General features: G+C 41.7%; 1 protein-coding gene across 2 annotated transcripts; it reads right to left on the bottom strand.

Moving 5' to 3' along the window:
* Window positions 1-8,496: 8,496 nt before the first annotated feature.
* On the bottom strand, window positions 8,497-16,422 carry LOC146253708 (serine/threonine-protein phosphatase 4 catalytic subunit B-like). Of its 2 annotated transcripts, XM_084677006.1 has the most exons (9): window positions 16,233-16,422; window positions 15,337-15,587; window positions 15,158-15,209; window positions 15,002-15,052; window positions 12,946-13,047; window positions 12,493-12,666; window positions 10,040-10,166; window positions 9,699-9,888; window positions 8,497-9,569 (listed from the first exon to the last, which is right to left on the bottom strand). In XM_084677006.1, the coding sequence occupies exons 2-9, from the start codon at window positions 15,444-15,446 to the stop codon at window positions 9,440-9,442; spliced, it is 936 nt and encodes a 311-aa protein (XP_084533132.1). In that variant the 5' UTR covers window positions 15,447-15,587; window positions 16,233-16,422; the 3' UTR covers window positions 8,497-9,439. The 2 variants fall into 2 exon arrangements, with proteins under 2 accessions (XP_084533132.1, XP_084533133.1); XM_084677007.1 differs by lacking the exons at window positions 15,002-15,052; window positions 15,158-15,209; window positions 15,337-15,587; window positions 16,233-16,422 and adding an exon at window positions 13,233-14,161.
* Between the last annotated feature and the right edge of the window lie 409 nt (window positions 16,423-16,831).

Raw genomic sequence — 16,831 nt, 5'->3', positions numbered from 1 at the left:
AACCGAACAAAGGCTGGAACCAACAGTTTTAACTAAGCAGAGACCAGCATGAATATATTTAGATGTTAAGTCCTCGTAAGTCATTTTAGACACAGCCCTAGGACCAGTTTTAGACAATTTAAAAGCAACCGTTTGGATTGAGGATAATGGTCGCTAACCGTTATTAGCCAAAAGCAGTTAAGTAACCGTGGCTCACGGACAAGATATTTTTGCTGTTTGTTGCTTTATTTGTATACGGTTTAAGCCAAAAAACAGTTATGTAACTTATTTGAACAGCAATAGTGTTCCACAGCTCATAAAATTTGCATTGGCGACAGACCGAGTTAGAGAGTTATTGGTAACACTTTAGATGAGCTCACCAAATTCATAATTTATTAACCAATTTGTTACCTATTAGTTAACGGTTTGTTCAACATTAGTTTTTTATTGTTTATACAAAATGTATCATTAGTAAAGTATTTGTTCACACAGTTAGGGTTAGTTTTCGGGTTTAGGGCTAGGGTTTAGGTTTAGGGTTTAAGTTTTGGTTAGGGTTTAGCTTTACTAATGCTTTACTAATGATACATTTTGTATGAACAACAAATAACTAATGGGGAACGAACCATTAACTAATAAGTAACAAATTGGTTAATAAATTATGAATTTGGTGAGCTCATCTAAAGTGTTACCGAGTTATTTAACCTACCTGAGCTATGGGGGGTTATAAGTGCCCTCACACACACAAACAGCATGCACGGTGTGTGTCGTCTCAGCCTTTTTAGCATTGGTTCCCAATGGGAGTGATGGCGGCGACGTGGCGACGTAGTACGTGAGGGAACTTCGATAGCGGCGACGTATATGGCGACGTTACCTTTGTAAACATTGCATTAGTGCGTGTGACGCCTAGCCCGTCTGCAATATGATGGACGCCGCTACGCCAATCGTCTGCAACGATGGACGCCGCCACGCCAAGCGTCTGCAACGATGGACGCCGCTACGCCAAGCGTCGACAACGATGGACGCCGCTACACCTAGCGTCTGGCAACGATGGACGCTGCTACGCCGAGCGTCTGGCAACGATGGACGCCGCTACGCCAAGCGTCTGCAATGATGGACGCCACTACGCCAAGCATCTGCAACGATGGACGCCGCTACGCCAAGCGTCTGCCATTATGTGGTAAGTTAGCTATAACCAGTCTCAGGTTGGCAACTGTAGGCTAGCTTGCTATCAATCGGAGCTAAAAAATGAAAGTAGCCTACATGATCAACTGGCTATTTCAGCTAGGTAGTGTTGGGCTGTATTGGTATGGGGGGTGACAAGTGCCCTCACACACACAAACAGCATGCACTGTATACTAGCATTGCCCACACGGTGCGTGTCGTCTCAGCCTTTTTATCATTGGTTCCCAATGGGAGTGATGGCGGTGACGTGGCAACGTAGTACGTGAGGGAACTTTGATAGCGGCAACGTATACGGCGACGTTACCTTTGTAAACGTTGCATTAGTGCGTGTGACATGTAGCCCGTCAGCAATGATGGACGCCGCTACGCCAAGCGTCTGCAACGATGGACGCCGCTACGCCAAGCGTCTGCAACGATGGACGCCGCTACGCCAAGCGTCTGCCATTATGTGGTTAGTTAGCTATAACCGGTCTCAGGTTGGCAACTGTAGGCTAGCTAGCTAACAATCGGAGATAACAAATTAAAGTAGCCTACATGATCAACTGTGGCTATTTCAGCTAGGTAGTGTTGGGCTGTATTGGCAGACCTTAATTAGACTCCAAAATTTGTGTTGTGTGTAAATATAGTTTTAAGTACGTTTTCATGTCATGTTTGATATGTATTAATTTCGTATTTTATGCATCACATTCTAGTAATGTTTTCAGTGTTGTAAAATGTATATTTGCTGGTTTGATAGCCTCGAGTTTTGTCGTGCAGAGGCCCAAAATGTGTTTACATATTCTCTTGTCTTGATGCAAAGGCGTATTTGTCTTACTGCAGCCAAGTAGGCTACCGGTGATGGGCCATTTGAATTTGTATGTGTCAGACAATTGTTCTTTCATATAGCCGGCGTCGCTATTTTAGGATGCAGGATGGGTTTACAAAAGGAGTTTGATTAGCCTCCTATAGGCTACTTGCTCCATTCAGAAGCCTGATGGCCCTTGGAAAGAAACTATTCTCCAGTCTACGTGTGCGAGACCGAATGCTTAAATATTGCCCGCCAGAAGACAACAGGGAAAAAAGACTGAAGGATGGGTGGTAACAGTCAGCTTTCCTGAAGCATCGTGTGTGGTAGGTGTTCTGTAGGGCTGGAAGCTTCCTGATGATGATGAACTCAGCAGACCTGACCACACCACGTAGGGCCTTGCGGCCCCTGTCTGTGCATCTCCCATACCACACTGTAATGCAACCAGTCAGTATGCTCTCTATTGTGCATCTGTAAAAGTTAGTGAGGATGACTGAGTCCATGCCAAACTTCTTCAGTCTCCTCAGGAAGAACAGGCATTTCCGGGCAGCTTTAACAACCGTGTGAGCAAACCAGGTGAGATCATTGCTGATGTTCACCCCGAGGAACCTGACGCAGCTGACCTGCTTGCAGCTGACCTGAAGCAGCATGCTCCTCCTCCTGCCGCCTCCTATAGTCCACAATAATCTCCTTAGTCTTGCTGACATTGAGAGGTTATTGTCCTGACACCATGATGTCAGGGTATCAACCTCCTCTCTGTAGGCTGATTCGTCACTATCAGAGATGAGGCCCACAATGGTTAACAAGGAGGTTGGACCTGTGCGTTGCAAGGAGAGCAGGAGAGGGCTGAGCACACAGCCCTGGGGGGTGCCTGTGTTGGTGATCAGTGTGGATGAGGTACGGTCAACTATTCTCACCACCTGTGTCCTCCCCGTCAGGAAGTTGAAGATCCCCTTGCATAGGGAGGTGCTTAGTCCAAGGTCCACAAGCTACGAGCTGAGTCTGGAGGGGATTATGGTATTGACTGCTGAGCTGTAGTCAATGAACAGCATCTTCACATACGTATTCCTTTGTCCAGGTGGGAGAGAGCAGTGGGCATAGTCAGGGTGATGGCATTGTCTGTAGACCTGTTGTACCGGTATGCAAACTGCATAGGGTCCAGGGTGGGAAGCAACGATGAGCAAATGAATGTTTTGACTAGCCACTTGAAGCACTTTATGATGACAGAGGTCAGTGCTATAGGGCAATAGTCGTTCATGCAGTTGACCTTGGTGTTTTGGGGCACAGGGACGGTGGTGGTCCTCTTGAAGCAGGTGGGGAGTACAGACTGAGGGAGAGGTTAAAGATGTCTCAGCTAAATATAAAAACGTTAAAATCAGACTATTATTGTTATGTTGATTTATTTGTTGTTACTTTTAGAACATACAATAATAGCATTTATAGGCGTACAATTACTTGTGTAGGCATCATTATTTGAATAAAAAATTAAGTCAAGAGTGCTTATAGTGGTTTGATTCAAGATTGAAGAATTACATGAATTAGAATATTTGGGTATTGTGTGCCTTGTTAGATGGGTCTTGATCTGGTCTGGGTCCCCAGGAGGTATAGATGTACATTCATAGAATGGTCATATTTGAATGGAAAATTCATGAGTCATAAGATTCTTAGACATTGTATTCATTGAGATTAGCAGACGCTTTTATACAAAGTGACATTCAAATATGGGATTTAGTGCTAGTTGGCACAGCAAGTAAACTAACAATTTAGTGTAATTGAAAGATATTGATACACATTTTTACTTTTCTCCAAACTATCATATTCTTACTCAACATATCGATAACACAGGCCTACTGACAACTGGGACTGGGCTGTGAGTGTGAGGAAAGGCAAAAAGCAATGACAGCTACAGTAGCCTGCCTAGCCAGCCAGTTGCACAGTTTGCTGAAGGGTTTTAAAACTATAGTTACAAAGTAAAAACGAATGGGTGAAACTTCTTGGTCAGTTACAACTTTTAATTGACAAAATTACAACAGATGTTAAGAAACTTGACTAAATAAAGGATCGCCTCACATGGTCACTTCCCGTTCCCTTCCGGTCTCTGGTGAGCTAGCTGCTTATCTTCCTAGCTATCCACAAAATGTCAGACGCTTGGAGTAGCGGCGTCCATCATTGCAGACGCTTGGCGTAGCGGCGTCCATGATTGTCAGGCGTAGCGACGGTTGTGTGATGTTCTAGTGTGCGAGGGCACTTGTCACCCCCCATAGTTTATCAATCCATGTTTTTTTCCGTTCTTGTGTTCTTGCGAACTCGTTTGACGTCATCTTTTATTGCCCAAGTATGGTTCCAACCCAAAGAACAAAAGTCACCAAGAACGCCAAAAATACCCGGAAATGTACCTGATCCGCCCCTTTTACCGAGGATGCATCGGATGGTGGCTCTGTTCGAAAACGTAGACAGCTGTCTTAATCCTTGATGTCTTACTAGACAGGTGTCTAACGAGACAGCTCTCTTCGGGGTAAGCAGAGCCTGTTTAAGGAGAGCCTTGCCACTCCCTATTAAGCCCCATTGTACCGAATTTGGCTGCAGTTCCACCAGAGTTCCACTGGGGGTGATCGCGAGCGAGTGCATGTTGAATGGGAGTCTATGGAGCTAAACGGCTTTGTGCATGTTCAACATGGATTATAGGTCAAAAATTGAATGAACGAGTACTTATGTCCTTTTGATTTCTTACAGGGTGAGTCGTTGTTGCCCATAACACGCTAGCATTCTGCTAATGAATGCTGATTGGTTAGTGAAGGACTGATACGACCAGAGCTCCCGCTTGATGGCATCCGAAGCGGAATCAGAATTTCAGAGCATTAGCAACATTAGCAACAACATTAGTAAGCCAAAACTCTTTCTAGCATGTGTATTGACAGGGAGAGCCTAACCTGTCAGCTGTGTTGTCGATGCCTCGAGAGAAAAGTGGAAGTAACCAGAGCTTGCCGTCAAGCAGTAGGTCTGGTCGTACGATGTGTATGACGTCAATGACATTTTCAAAGGCTTTTTAGAACAGAAAGGCGACTTTATAACAATCTAACATCCTCCAGTGTGTATTTTTTTTGCCTCCCCTTTCGAATTCAGAATTCAAATTACTAGACAAAAAATTATATCCTGAGAAAAGTGGATTTTGAGGGGTACCGCTCCATAGACCTCCATTCATTCTGCACTCGCTCGTTAGCGCCCTCACATGGAACTTCAACCAGTTCAGAACCCGGAAGTTTCCCGAGAGTGGCAGTTGTCTCTATATTAGACATTCTCTGGGGTAAGGTATCTTAAAAACCGTTGTTTTCGAACAGCCTATTAAGACAGGATGTACGTCATCGCGCTGCGTGTACTTATGTGCTCGCACTAGCGCGCTTTGTCAGACGGCAGTCAATTGCATTGAGTTTATTGTCACACTAAGTCAAGTTAAGCTGTATTTAAACTTGTGTTAGATATAGGCTCAATAGCTCATAACATTTGTGTTTGTATTTCACTCATTTGATAGGATTATGATAAAACGCAGCAACTAGCTAGTGTCTGCACTGTACTGCGATGCTAGCTACTGTACGTTATCGAAAAGTCGGAGCAAATGTACAAATTAAGAGTGTCATCAATAAAATAAGTACATTTTGAGCAACTACACTGCCCACTTCTCGATACATTTTTATTCAGATGCTGATTTACAAGTACCGTTTAGCTGAAATATGAATTGTAAAAACTTAGAGCAATGGCGGTCAAATGATTCTGTTTAACTTGTTGCTCACGGTAACCCCGCACACAGAATTATGGGTAATACGTGCCGCCATTAAGACAGCAAGGTAGCTCCAGAGCTTGTTTAAGGAGAGCCTTGCCACTCCCTATTAAACCCCATTGTACCGAATTTGGCTGCAGTTCCACCAGAGTTCCACTGGGTGTGATCGCGAGCGAGTGCATGTTGAATGGGAGTCTATGGAGCTAAACGGCTAAATTTGTCTCTTTCGCCTGATTGTTGTTGAAAAAACTCAGATTTGATTGTAGTTTGTGCATGTTCAACATGGATTATAGGTCGAAAATTGAATGAACGAGTACTTATGTCCTTTTGATTTCTTACATGGTGAGTCGTTGTTGCCCATAACACGCTAGCATTCTGCTACTGAATGCTGATTGGTTAGTAAAGGACTGATACGATCAGAGCTCCCGCTTGATGGGATCCGAAGGAATCAGAATGTTGGAGCATTAGCAACATTAGCAACAACATTAGCAAGCCAAAACTCTTTCAAGCATGTGTATTGACAGGGAGAGCCTAACCTGTCAGCTGTGTTGTCGATGCCCTGAGAGAAAAAAGCAAGTGACCAGAGCTTGCCGTCAAGCAGTAGCTCTGGTCGTACGATGTGTATGACGTCAATTACATTTTCAAGAGCTTTTTAGAACAGAAAGGCAACTTTCAAAAAATCTAAAACCCAGCAGTGTGTATTTTTTTTGACTCCCCTTTCGAATTCAGAATTCAAATTACTGGACAAAAAATTATATCGTTATAATGATTATTATATTATAGTTTTTGTAGTTAGTCAGTGTTATCATAACGCTGCGAGTCCAGGAAAACCCTTACTATCTCAATTCATTCTCCGTTCTTGCGTCCTTGCAAGACCATTCCCGCAAGGAGCCTTGCCAGAACGTTTTTCAAAAAAATGTACTTGCGTTCTCAGCGTTCTTCAGATTGATAAACAGCCTATATCTATGGTATACTCGGCACGACGTATGTGTGCTATCTGGGATGGCCTTTAATGCTTAATTATCCCTTACAAAATAAACGTTCTAATTTCCTGTGCTTTCAATCAATCAGTGGAGTGTGGATAGCAATGGCAGCTAGCTTGCCTCTAGCAAACTGCTTTTGAATTAGCCATGTCCCCCTAAATTAATATCGAACTTATTTTAGTTTTGGGGGGCATATTTTCAGTTAACAGACGGTACTGTTTGAATCGCAATTCCATCTGAAATACTGCCCGTGACAACGTTGTTAAAGTAGCTTGTTTCAAAGGGTGTTCTTAATGAATTATGCAATATGAGTAGGCTAAATGCTTGAAAATACCACTAGAAGGGAAAACGGACCCACCTGCATCTGATGCAAGCAAGCACACCCTACAATTTCCCCAGAAATTGTACCCTCTCAAGTTGTCAGTAACAATGCCAAATTTGGTCTCAGTATAGAGACTTGCGTGGAGAAGCTGACCCCCATAAATTGTGTAACGAGCAAGCTAGCCTACATAGCTGCTGTTGCTAGCCCAACTTCAGTGAGCAGCACTTGTGCTAGCTGCCGCATCATTGGATACCATTGGATTGACAACTACTTGTTCACTCTCCTCATTAGTCTCTCTCTTTTGTCCTCCGCTCGGGAGTTGCGTTTCGTTTAGCAAATTGTCTTTTGCATTCACTTCCATCTTCTGCTGTCTCGTATTAACCAACTGAAATGACGTGCTTTGCTGCACAGTTGCTGCAATCGATGGAATAGTCCACAGTAGAATGGGGTGTGAGGGGAAGCCGAGTAGGGGGGAAGCCGAGTAGGGGGGAAGCCGAGTAGGGGGGAAGCCGAGTAGGGGGGAAGCCGAGTAGGGGGGAAGCCGAGTAGGGGGGAAGCCGAGTAGGGGGGAAGCTTGCGTTGACACAAATAAAATAAACGCTCTGTTGGTATCTTTGTTGATACTTTTGGGGAAGGTTTTGACTTTAAATTTTATTTTTTTTGTAATTATTGATCATATAGTATTTTTATAGAGTCTTTCAAGGCATCTGGGGGCCCCAGGCGGTTGCCTACTTTGCCTAATGGGTAAATCTGACCCTGAGTGAATGATCGGATGATACACAAACCAGAGCCATAGAAAAATATTTTTCTTTTTCAATGGCTCTGACACAGACCCATTTCACATTTAGCTCCACCCACGTACGAAAAAACATAAAACAACTTGATATTTTTAGTTATATGTATAAAAAAAAAAAACCGTTTTTCCAACAAACAAAAAAAACGTAATTACAAACTTTTTTCTTATTCCTACTTGTTCCGTTTTGATGGGATAAGGAATTAAACTCACGTACACGGACCGAGGAGCGGACATTGTCCATTGTTTTTAGAGTCAATAGTTGTGCCTGACAATCTATTTTCAAAAGATACTGTAGCTTAATTAAGTATTTATCTCCAATATATTAATTCCAAAAACCAATATACGTGATACACTTTTTTTGAATCAGTACACTGACTTTAGACTGATGACTAGGTCAAAGGCTAGTGAGAGTTACAACCCATTTGTGTGTGTGACTGTACTTTAAAGTATCAGCATGCTTGATTAGTTTGCCAAATGTGCCTTCATAACCATTTGAACTTTTTTTCTTGTAATAAAGAACATGCAACTGTCTGAATAAATATTAAATATTGACTGTCTTGGTTTAGTGCATTTTTATGTCTGGCCTATAAATTATACCTCCACATCCCCTTTCAGTAAAAATCAGCAATTTGTATGACTTACAAAACTCTCAATCAAATGGACATGCTCAAGACATATTGATACAAAAAGATTTTATTACAATATCAAAAGTTTACCAAATCCTAAAGAGTAGACTGGAGGCATTGACAAGGTGGATGAGAGAAACATTTAACCATTTACTACATCTGCTTGTCCTTTAAGTAGACATGAAGGTGCCAAGCTGCATTAAATACAAATGCTTGGAAACAATATGACTAAAATGTTGACCGTGAGGACTGACAGCAACAATTATACAAAATCAAAGATAAAAGAAGCATTGGAAGGTTTGGAAGAATAAAATAAAAAGGTTATGCATAATAGAAGTTCTAGCCAAGAAATATCCTACATCTGAATATAAAACACTCTTTTTCATGCCCTCTTGGAATCCTTCAATCTATTGGATTTAAAAATATACATACATTACAAGGTAAGGTAGCTGTTAAGTGTCTGACTAATCTACAAGGGGAGGGAGATAGGTAAATGGATGCTGAGGGGTACAAAGAAAAAAAACAGCAGAGCAATGGTCATTACAGAGAGCTGGAGAGAAATTCCAACTGGATTGGGCCAAGTTTCAAGATGAGCAATGCACCTCTCAACACTTGACTCACTCTGATAAGTACAGGATAGTCATTATTATGATTATTATGGTGATCACTTAGTTTAATTAGCACTGTATAGTTTACAGGCACAGATCAAACATTTTTTTGAAATATTTTAATTTCACTGAAGATTATTGGAGCTCATCTGACACAATTGAAACATTGAAATAGTCCTATGGTCCAAACCATGACCACCTGGCATTCTGGACTGGCTCAAATTAATGGTCAAAGTATTCATAAGGATTTCAAATGATTTCAACTCGGGTATGATAGCTTCAAATGACCATCAAGAGGCAAGTTCAGGGGAGGGCTGGTTAGAGGTGGAACCAACACACAGGCATCATAAAAACAAAAGGTATAGAACTCAGTCATATAAGAGATCACAAGAAGTAGTCAGCCACTGGTTTTTTGGAAGGGATGCCTCTGGTCTCCTGTGGAGCTGCCTCAAATATAATGAACTCCCTCTGCAGGTGCTCATCCAGCTCCAAAATGGCCGCCACATTGCCACATCTGTGTGAGAAAGATGACTACAATTGTATGTCAAGTTGCTTAAAATGACAAGCTGACAAACACTGAAGAACAGTACATGATTTTGCCACACAACTTTTCAAAATGTTTCACACACACACACACACACACCTATAGCAGTAGTTGGGTGCAGACCACACAGTGAGCACTGTCTCGTTGAAGTGCCACTTGTAGCCCTCCATGACCAGCTGGTGGGCCCGGCAAATCATGTGAATATCGTTGGCTGCGTTGAACTGGGCCACCACGTCACTACCAAACAAGTAGCCTGCCCCTCTTGGACTAACCCCCCATCCTGTGGTGTCTGAGAATAATAGTGGAAGAGAGAAATGGTAAGATCAAGACAAAGAGATCTAAATGTATTTTATATGAATGTCAACAACAACAAACACCAACACAAAGTGTTATATTGTCAAACAACCAAAATATGGGGGCCCACTGTGCAGGTTTTATACCTTCAGGGTCTGACCACAGCAGGTCACACATGGGTCCATCGTGGGGCACTTCCTGCTTCCTGTCAATAGTTCGGATCTGGTCCAGAGTCTGGATGGAGGGAGACAGGCCACCATGCACGCAAAAAATCTAGTGGATTGAAAAAAGGATTTTAGAAAGGATGTTTTTTTAAATGCTGCAGAACTGCAATCTGTACAAAAAGAAAAGCCCATTTTCAATAAACATGTTGAAAGAAACGCAATAAAATAAAGCATTCAATTTAAAAAATGGCCTCAGATGGATCTTGCTTTGTGCATGGAGCATTATAAAGCCAGTAGGGCTGTCCCCACTCAGTCGACTTGTCGATTTTCTGGTCGATATGGTCATGGTCAACTGAGATTTTTTTTGGTCGAGCTGCCGTACGTCAGCGTGAGATTTGATTCCCGCTTGTGTCACCATTGCTGAATTAAAGACATGTTCAACAGAAATTGTAGATTATATTATTTGAGACAAATAATGCAACTGAAATATATGTAAAAAAAAGGTGTAATTGTTTTCCTTTTCGTTAATCTGTGCTTTGCTTGGTTTGTTTTTTGCACACGGCACGTGCACAATTGGCTGCTGAACTACAAACTCTGCCATAGCCTACTTTGTCTGTGTTATTAAGCAAAACGGCCAAGAAATATGTGGTATGGCAGCATTCCATTTACAGTACATTAACATTTACAAAGTACTGGGTGACTCAAAAAACGTTGAATGCAAACTCTGCCAACAACGGTTTATTTTCCATAGTTCGACGTTGAATATGATGTAGCCTACCACCTGAAAACCATAAATTGGCCTACTTCGCTCATGCAAACGCGCTGGGTTGAAAAATGAATATGCCTATTATAAGAATCACATCTTTCTTTGTTGCACCGTTCCCCACTCGGCTTCTACGCAGGTTCGCATGCTGCACTTTTTGAGGCATGAATAGCGCGCTGATTTGCATGTTAAACAAACAATATATTTTTATTTGTAGTACATTGTAATAGATAATAAATAATAACGGAAAATAAATAATAACCAATCAAGCATTTTGTATTATATCGGGATTTGGTAACAACAGGACTGGTGACATGAGTAAGCTATTACTTATTATTAGTAATAGCTTATTTTATAGCGGCTGAATCTGGAATGTCCAGCAGCTACATTGAGTCACATCGGGAAAATGTTTGTACATTTATGTTTGTCTAGTTGTCAATCTCCCTTCTTACATATTTCTTCCATATTATCTCTTAAAACAGTGAGGTAAAACATCACACAAAATGGGTTGATGAAAAACATTGTGACATTTATAGAAAGAAAAAAAAAACGTTTCAAATTTTGATTAGTTGATTTTCAGAAGTGCTTAGACGAGTCTTGGTCGACCAAAGAAACTCTTAGTAGGGGACAGCCCTACAAGCCCGTTAACAATAGTGGCTGTTTTTTAATTTTCTTGAGCCCTTAGTTCCACCTGTGGAAATATTCATGCTAAAGTATAAAAAGTATTTCTAGACAATTCTGTGCGTCAACATTTTTGCCAAGAAATTGGAGAAGGGCCTTTCTTGTTTCCACTTCGTAATGCCCCCATTCAAACCTCAACATCATTGAATCAAACCTCTTCAGTACAAAGAGAGGTCATACAAAATGTCAAATGTTTTGTTGAGTTGTGTCAAAAACATAGCTGGCGTGCACAGATCACTGGCCTTAACACCATGAAACGAATTTGGGAAGCCTTCACAAGAAAAATTGAGGCAGTTATAGAAACAAAGTGGGAACCAACTCCATATGAATGTCCATGATTTTGGAATGAGAGGTTCAAGAAAAATATGTGCCTGTATACTCAACAATGTCCAGATAATAGTATCAGGGGATTATAGAAAGACAAACAATTTAATAGTGCCATTTTTTAGGGCACAGCTTTAATTTATCTATATTTAAATTGATCATTTAAACCAGGGAAATAAACACAAAACAAAAAGTTTGACAATTTGCTAGTCTTTCCAACAGCCACCTAGGTTTAGGATTTATTTTCTTTTTAGAATGTATGCATGTGGATCTAGGATCACTGTTTGATGACCAGAGAACTGCATGATAAACTATAAACATCTAGTATTAAGATAGTATTCTCACTAGATCAAAATTAAGGCTCTATTTGGTATTTTCTTTTCTGACACATTAGTTGGCCATTATGGATAAGAGCCATAGCCAGAAGATTTGGTTGGATAACAGAAATCCAATTCAGAAAATTGAGGGTATTGTTTTAATTGTCAAGAGCATTATAAAAGAGCAAAATAAGCAGAAGAGGTCAAAATTAAATGAGCTGGACTAGACTATACAAACTGGTTCCTTTATATGAAGCGCTTCAAATAGCTTAACAGAAAATGTGGGGGTGTGGTGTACAGTCTATAGCCACAATATCAGAGAGGGAGACAAACTTGACAGAGGGCCGTACCTTGCCATCAATAATAGCGGAGAGAGACAGGTAGTCAAATATTTCGGTGCAGTATCGCCACACGGTGACTGAGCCATACTTGCGAAGGCACTCATCATAAAAGCCATAGACCTGGGTGATCTGCCGCGACTCATGGTTCCCCCGGATTAAGGTGATTCTGTCTGGATACCGTACCTAGAGGGAGGGGAGAAAATAGTGATAGGGCAGGGAGGTGAAAGCATACCTTTAGAAACTAGTTTGGGGTTGGAGCTTATTCAGTTGAAGCAAGTGCAGGCTGACAACTTTAATCCAATGAGTATTGTTCAAAGAGTGAAATATAAGCTTTTTATAAATGTTATCATCGTCTTGGGAGGCTATTCCAGTTTTGTATGATAGTGATATTGTACAAAATGGTAGTTCCAGGAAGTTGCCTGTCTTTGAATAAAGTTGCCAATTTAATATTACATTTTGTACCTTAAGAGCTAGAAGCAAGAGGAACGTCTCCACACTGTAGAAACCTCTGTCAACAAAGTCTCCCATGAAAAGGTAGTTTGTCTCTGGAACATCACCTCCAACCTGCAGATTTTTACAAAATGAATCAACAAAACAGCAGAAATTAGCATTATAGCCTAATATAAACTGCAGTGCGGTGTATAATGGAAATGTGGTCTAGCTGATTGTAACAAAGCTAACGGTAATGCTTACAACTTTTAAACAAATGTAACATGGAGAGATTCTGGTTGACATACAAATACACTCACTGGCCACTTTATTAGGTACCTAGGTAGGTATCTGTTCATTTCGCAATCACATGACAGCAACTCAATGCATTTAGGCATGTAAACATGGTCAAGACAACTTGCTGAAGTTCAAACCTAGCATCAGAATGGGGAAGAAAGGGGATTTAAGTTACTTTGAATGTGGCATGGTTGTTGGTGCCAGATGGGCTGGTCTGAGTATTTCAGAAACTGCTGATCAACTGGGATTTTCACACACACCCATATTTAGGGTTTACAGAGAATGGTCCAAAAAATAAAAAATATCCAGTGAGCGGCAGGTGTGTGGACGAAAATGCTTTGTTGATGTCAGAGGTCAGAGGAGAATGGGCAGACTGGTTGGAGATCATAGAAAGGCAACAGTTACTCAAATAACCACTTGTTACAACCAAGGTAGGCAGAATGCCATCTCTGAACACACAACACATCAAACCTTGAATCAGATGGGCTACAGCAGCAGAAGACCACACAACAACATGAAAGCATGGATCCATCCTGCCATGTTTCAAGGGTTCAGGCTGGTGGTGGTGTAATGGTGTGGGGGATATTGTTTGGCACACTTTGGGCCCCTTAGTACTACTTAAGCATCCTTTAAACAGCCTACCTGAGTATTGTTGCTGACCATGTCCATCCCTTTATGATCACAGTATACAAATCTTCTGATGGCTACTTCCAGCAGGATAATGCACCACATCATAACGCTCAAGTCATCTCAAACTGGTTTCTTGAACATGACAATGAGTCCACTGTACTCTAATGTCCTCCACAGTCACCAGATCTCGATCCAATAGAGCATCTTTGGGATGTGGTGGAACAGGAGATTTACATCATGGATGTGCAGCCAACAAATCTGCAGCAACTACGTGATGCTATCATGTCAATATGGGCTACCCATCATGGCCCGCATCAGATTCAAGACCCTGGTACTGACCTTCCAAGCGGTGAACAGGACTGCACCTGACTACATCCAATCTCTCGTCCAGCCTTACACCCCCACCCGCCACCTACGGTCTTCTTCTGACAACCGTCTGGTGGTCCCACCTCTCAAGAGCGCCCACTCCCAACCCAAGCTCTTCTCCTGTCTGGCCCAATGGTGGAATCATCTCCCCACCTCCATCAGATACTGACTGTCTCTCCACCTTCAAGAAAAGGCTAAAGACACACTTGTTCCGTAAAACAGTACTTAAAAAATATTTGCTGGATCAGATGTTAGTTTATTTCCTGCAGGAAAACAATTACACTAATTGAGGGACTTGTTGCACTTGTTGGCTAGTTGTAACTGATTTAACTACTTGTACTCGCTGTGAATTATATTACATGTTGTTTGATTGTAATTTGTTTAACTACATGCTCTTCTGGTTCTACCCATTGGCACTTATTTGCTTTTCACAATGTATGCTTCATGTTTTGGCTACCCGCAATGTTTTTGGGGTCTTTCGTTGTTTATGATCATTGACCTATGCACTTTTTGTAAAGCTCTTTCTTGTAAGTCGCTTTGGATAAAAGCGTCTGCTAAATGAATAAATGTAAATGCAATGTGGACCAAAATCTCTGAGCAATGTTTTCAACACTTTGTTGAAAGTATGCCAAAAAGAGTTAAGGCCGTTCAGAAGGCAAAAGAGGGTTCAACCCGGTACTAGCGAGGTGTACCTAATAAAGTGGCCAGTGAGTGTATGTTGTTGCATACTCTGAGCTAAAAGTTCAGTAGAACACAGAACATGTTCATGGGTTCTGAAAGAGGCGCTTAGACTTACTCTGAACAACTCTTTCAGGTCATAAAACTGTCCGTGAATATCGCCACACACCTGAGAAGTTTGCAAGTAGAAAAGAATGGGGTGCATGAAATATATATATTTCTAAGTTATATTGTTTTTTACGCATGATTGTCAAGAAATTCTGGAAATACTCACTGTGACGGGAGAGTCTACCCTCTGAACGTTACTCTCCTCAACCAGAATCTCCCTGTAAAACACAGAAACTGGACTGATTTAACTGTACAATCAAAATCAAAGTAAACAGTCATTCACTTAATTTGTGCTATAGTTGACTTCACAGCTAACCATCTTCTTACAGAAATATATAACAGTACCTGGCTTTGGCGCAAAGTGCTTTGACTTCATTTTCCTTGATGAGCTCACAGCGTCGTAGCTGCTCTATCTGTCTGTCCAGATCACTAATGTCTCCCATAGTCACACACATGGAGAGAGTGGGTCTCAAACACTCACTCCTCCTCACTCTCTGGGGTATAGTAGAAGCGTGTGTTCTTCCCAGTTACACAGAACCAGGCCGAAAACAGGAATAAGAACTGAACGCTTTCGGGGAAAATGTGGAGACAACGATCTGTGTGATTGGAAACAAACGTTGAGTAAGTGATTCGGTGGTCAGCATTCGCCAGTTAGGACGCTAGCCTACCAAGCTATAGCCTACAGTTAAGACTCGAGAAGCATACTATCCCAACATCCGCTAACTTGTTTTGACAATAAACACTGAGAGATTTACTTTCATCTGAACCGAAATTACTTGGAGAATGATCTAGATACAATTAGCAAGCACGCAAACGTAAATTGCCTTACTGGCTACAATACCTAGCTAGGCCAGTGTTAGGTGATGATATATTGCCATTTAGATGGCTAGTAGCTCTAGGCCAACCTCGTTTGGATAGGTTCCGTGGTATGTTTAACGATCAAATCGAAGATTAAATAGGTACACTAACTATTAGCATTTTAATTAGCGGTATGTAACTCACCGCCACCGGGCTGCGTAATACAGCTCGCCAACTAAACTGTACCACAGCGAAACTCCGATTAAGACAGACCGGTTGGATATAGCTCGGAGTTAGCTTGCTTGCTAATGAGCTAAACGGTTCCCACTAGCTAGCTCTAGTTATATAGACGTAACTTTGCTTGCCACTAGCTAGCACTATCAGCTAGCTCTACATAAGGAGCATTTGTCAAATAACGTTGGAAATTAAATAAATTCTACTACCGTGGGGAAGAAGTTGTTCTTCGATATAGGCGCCTAAAAATGCCGAATCCCAACTCTGTAGGTCTTATTTTCTTCTTTTTTGAGTACCGATTGTATATTATATATTTCCTTTTCACCGATTTGCTTTCCACGGAGTGAAGTCCGACGTAGTTACACCTTCCGGTATGGGTGCCGCGCATTGCGCACACTTCAGAGGAGGGGAACGCGCGTAATGTCCACTACATAGACATAACATAGCCTGTTTAAGGAGAGCCTGCCAAGCCCCCACCCAGAGAATGTCTAATATAGAGAGAACTGCCACTCTCGGGAAAATTCAGTAAACTACAGTACTAATAGTACTAATAGAAACTACAGTACTAATAGTATTGATCTTCGTAACGTTCACATGTATCTGCTTCTTGATCGGACTTGTACCTCATTCTGACAGTTTTTCTGCTATGCCTTACCTCCAGCCAGTGCCTGTTTAAAGGGGCAATTGACTGGGTTTTTTGGGTATTTCATACGGTTCCTTAAGGTCTCCGAATAGGGTATGTAACATTGGTTGGGTTGAAAATGGCCCGGGTGCTGTTCTATGCCCTTTGACAGATCCTCTGAAATGT

This window comes from Hypomesus nipponensis, chromosome 17 (genome assembly GCF_054491055.1).
Source record: "Hypomesus nipponensis isolate SF chromosome 17, ASM5449105v1, whole genome shotgun sequence".
In the NCBI taxonomy this organism is placed as follows: domain Eukaryota; kingdom Metazoa; phylum Chordata; class Actinopteri; order Osmeriformes; family Osmeridae; genus Hypomesus; species Hypomesus nipponensis.
The sequence above is the reverse complement of the archived record's forward strand: the minus strand, read 5'-3'. Positions and strand labels throughout refer to the sequence as shown.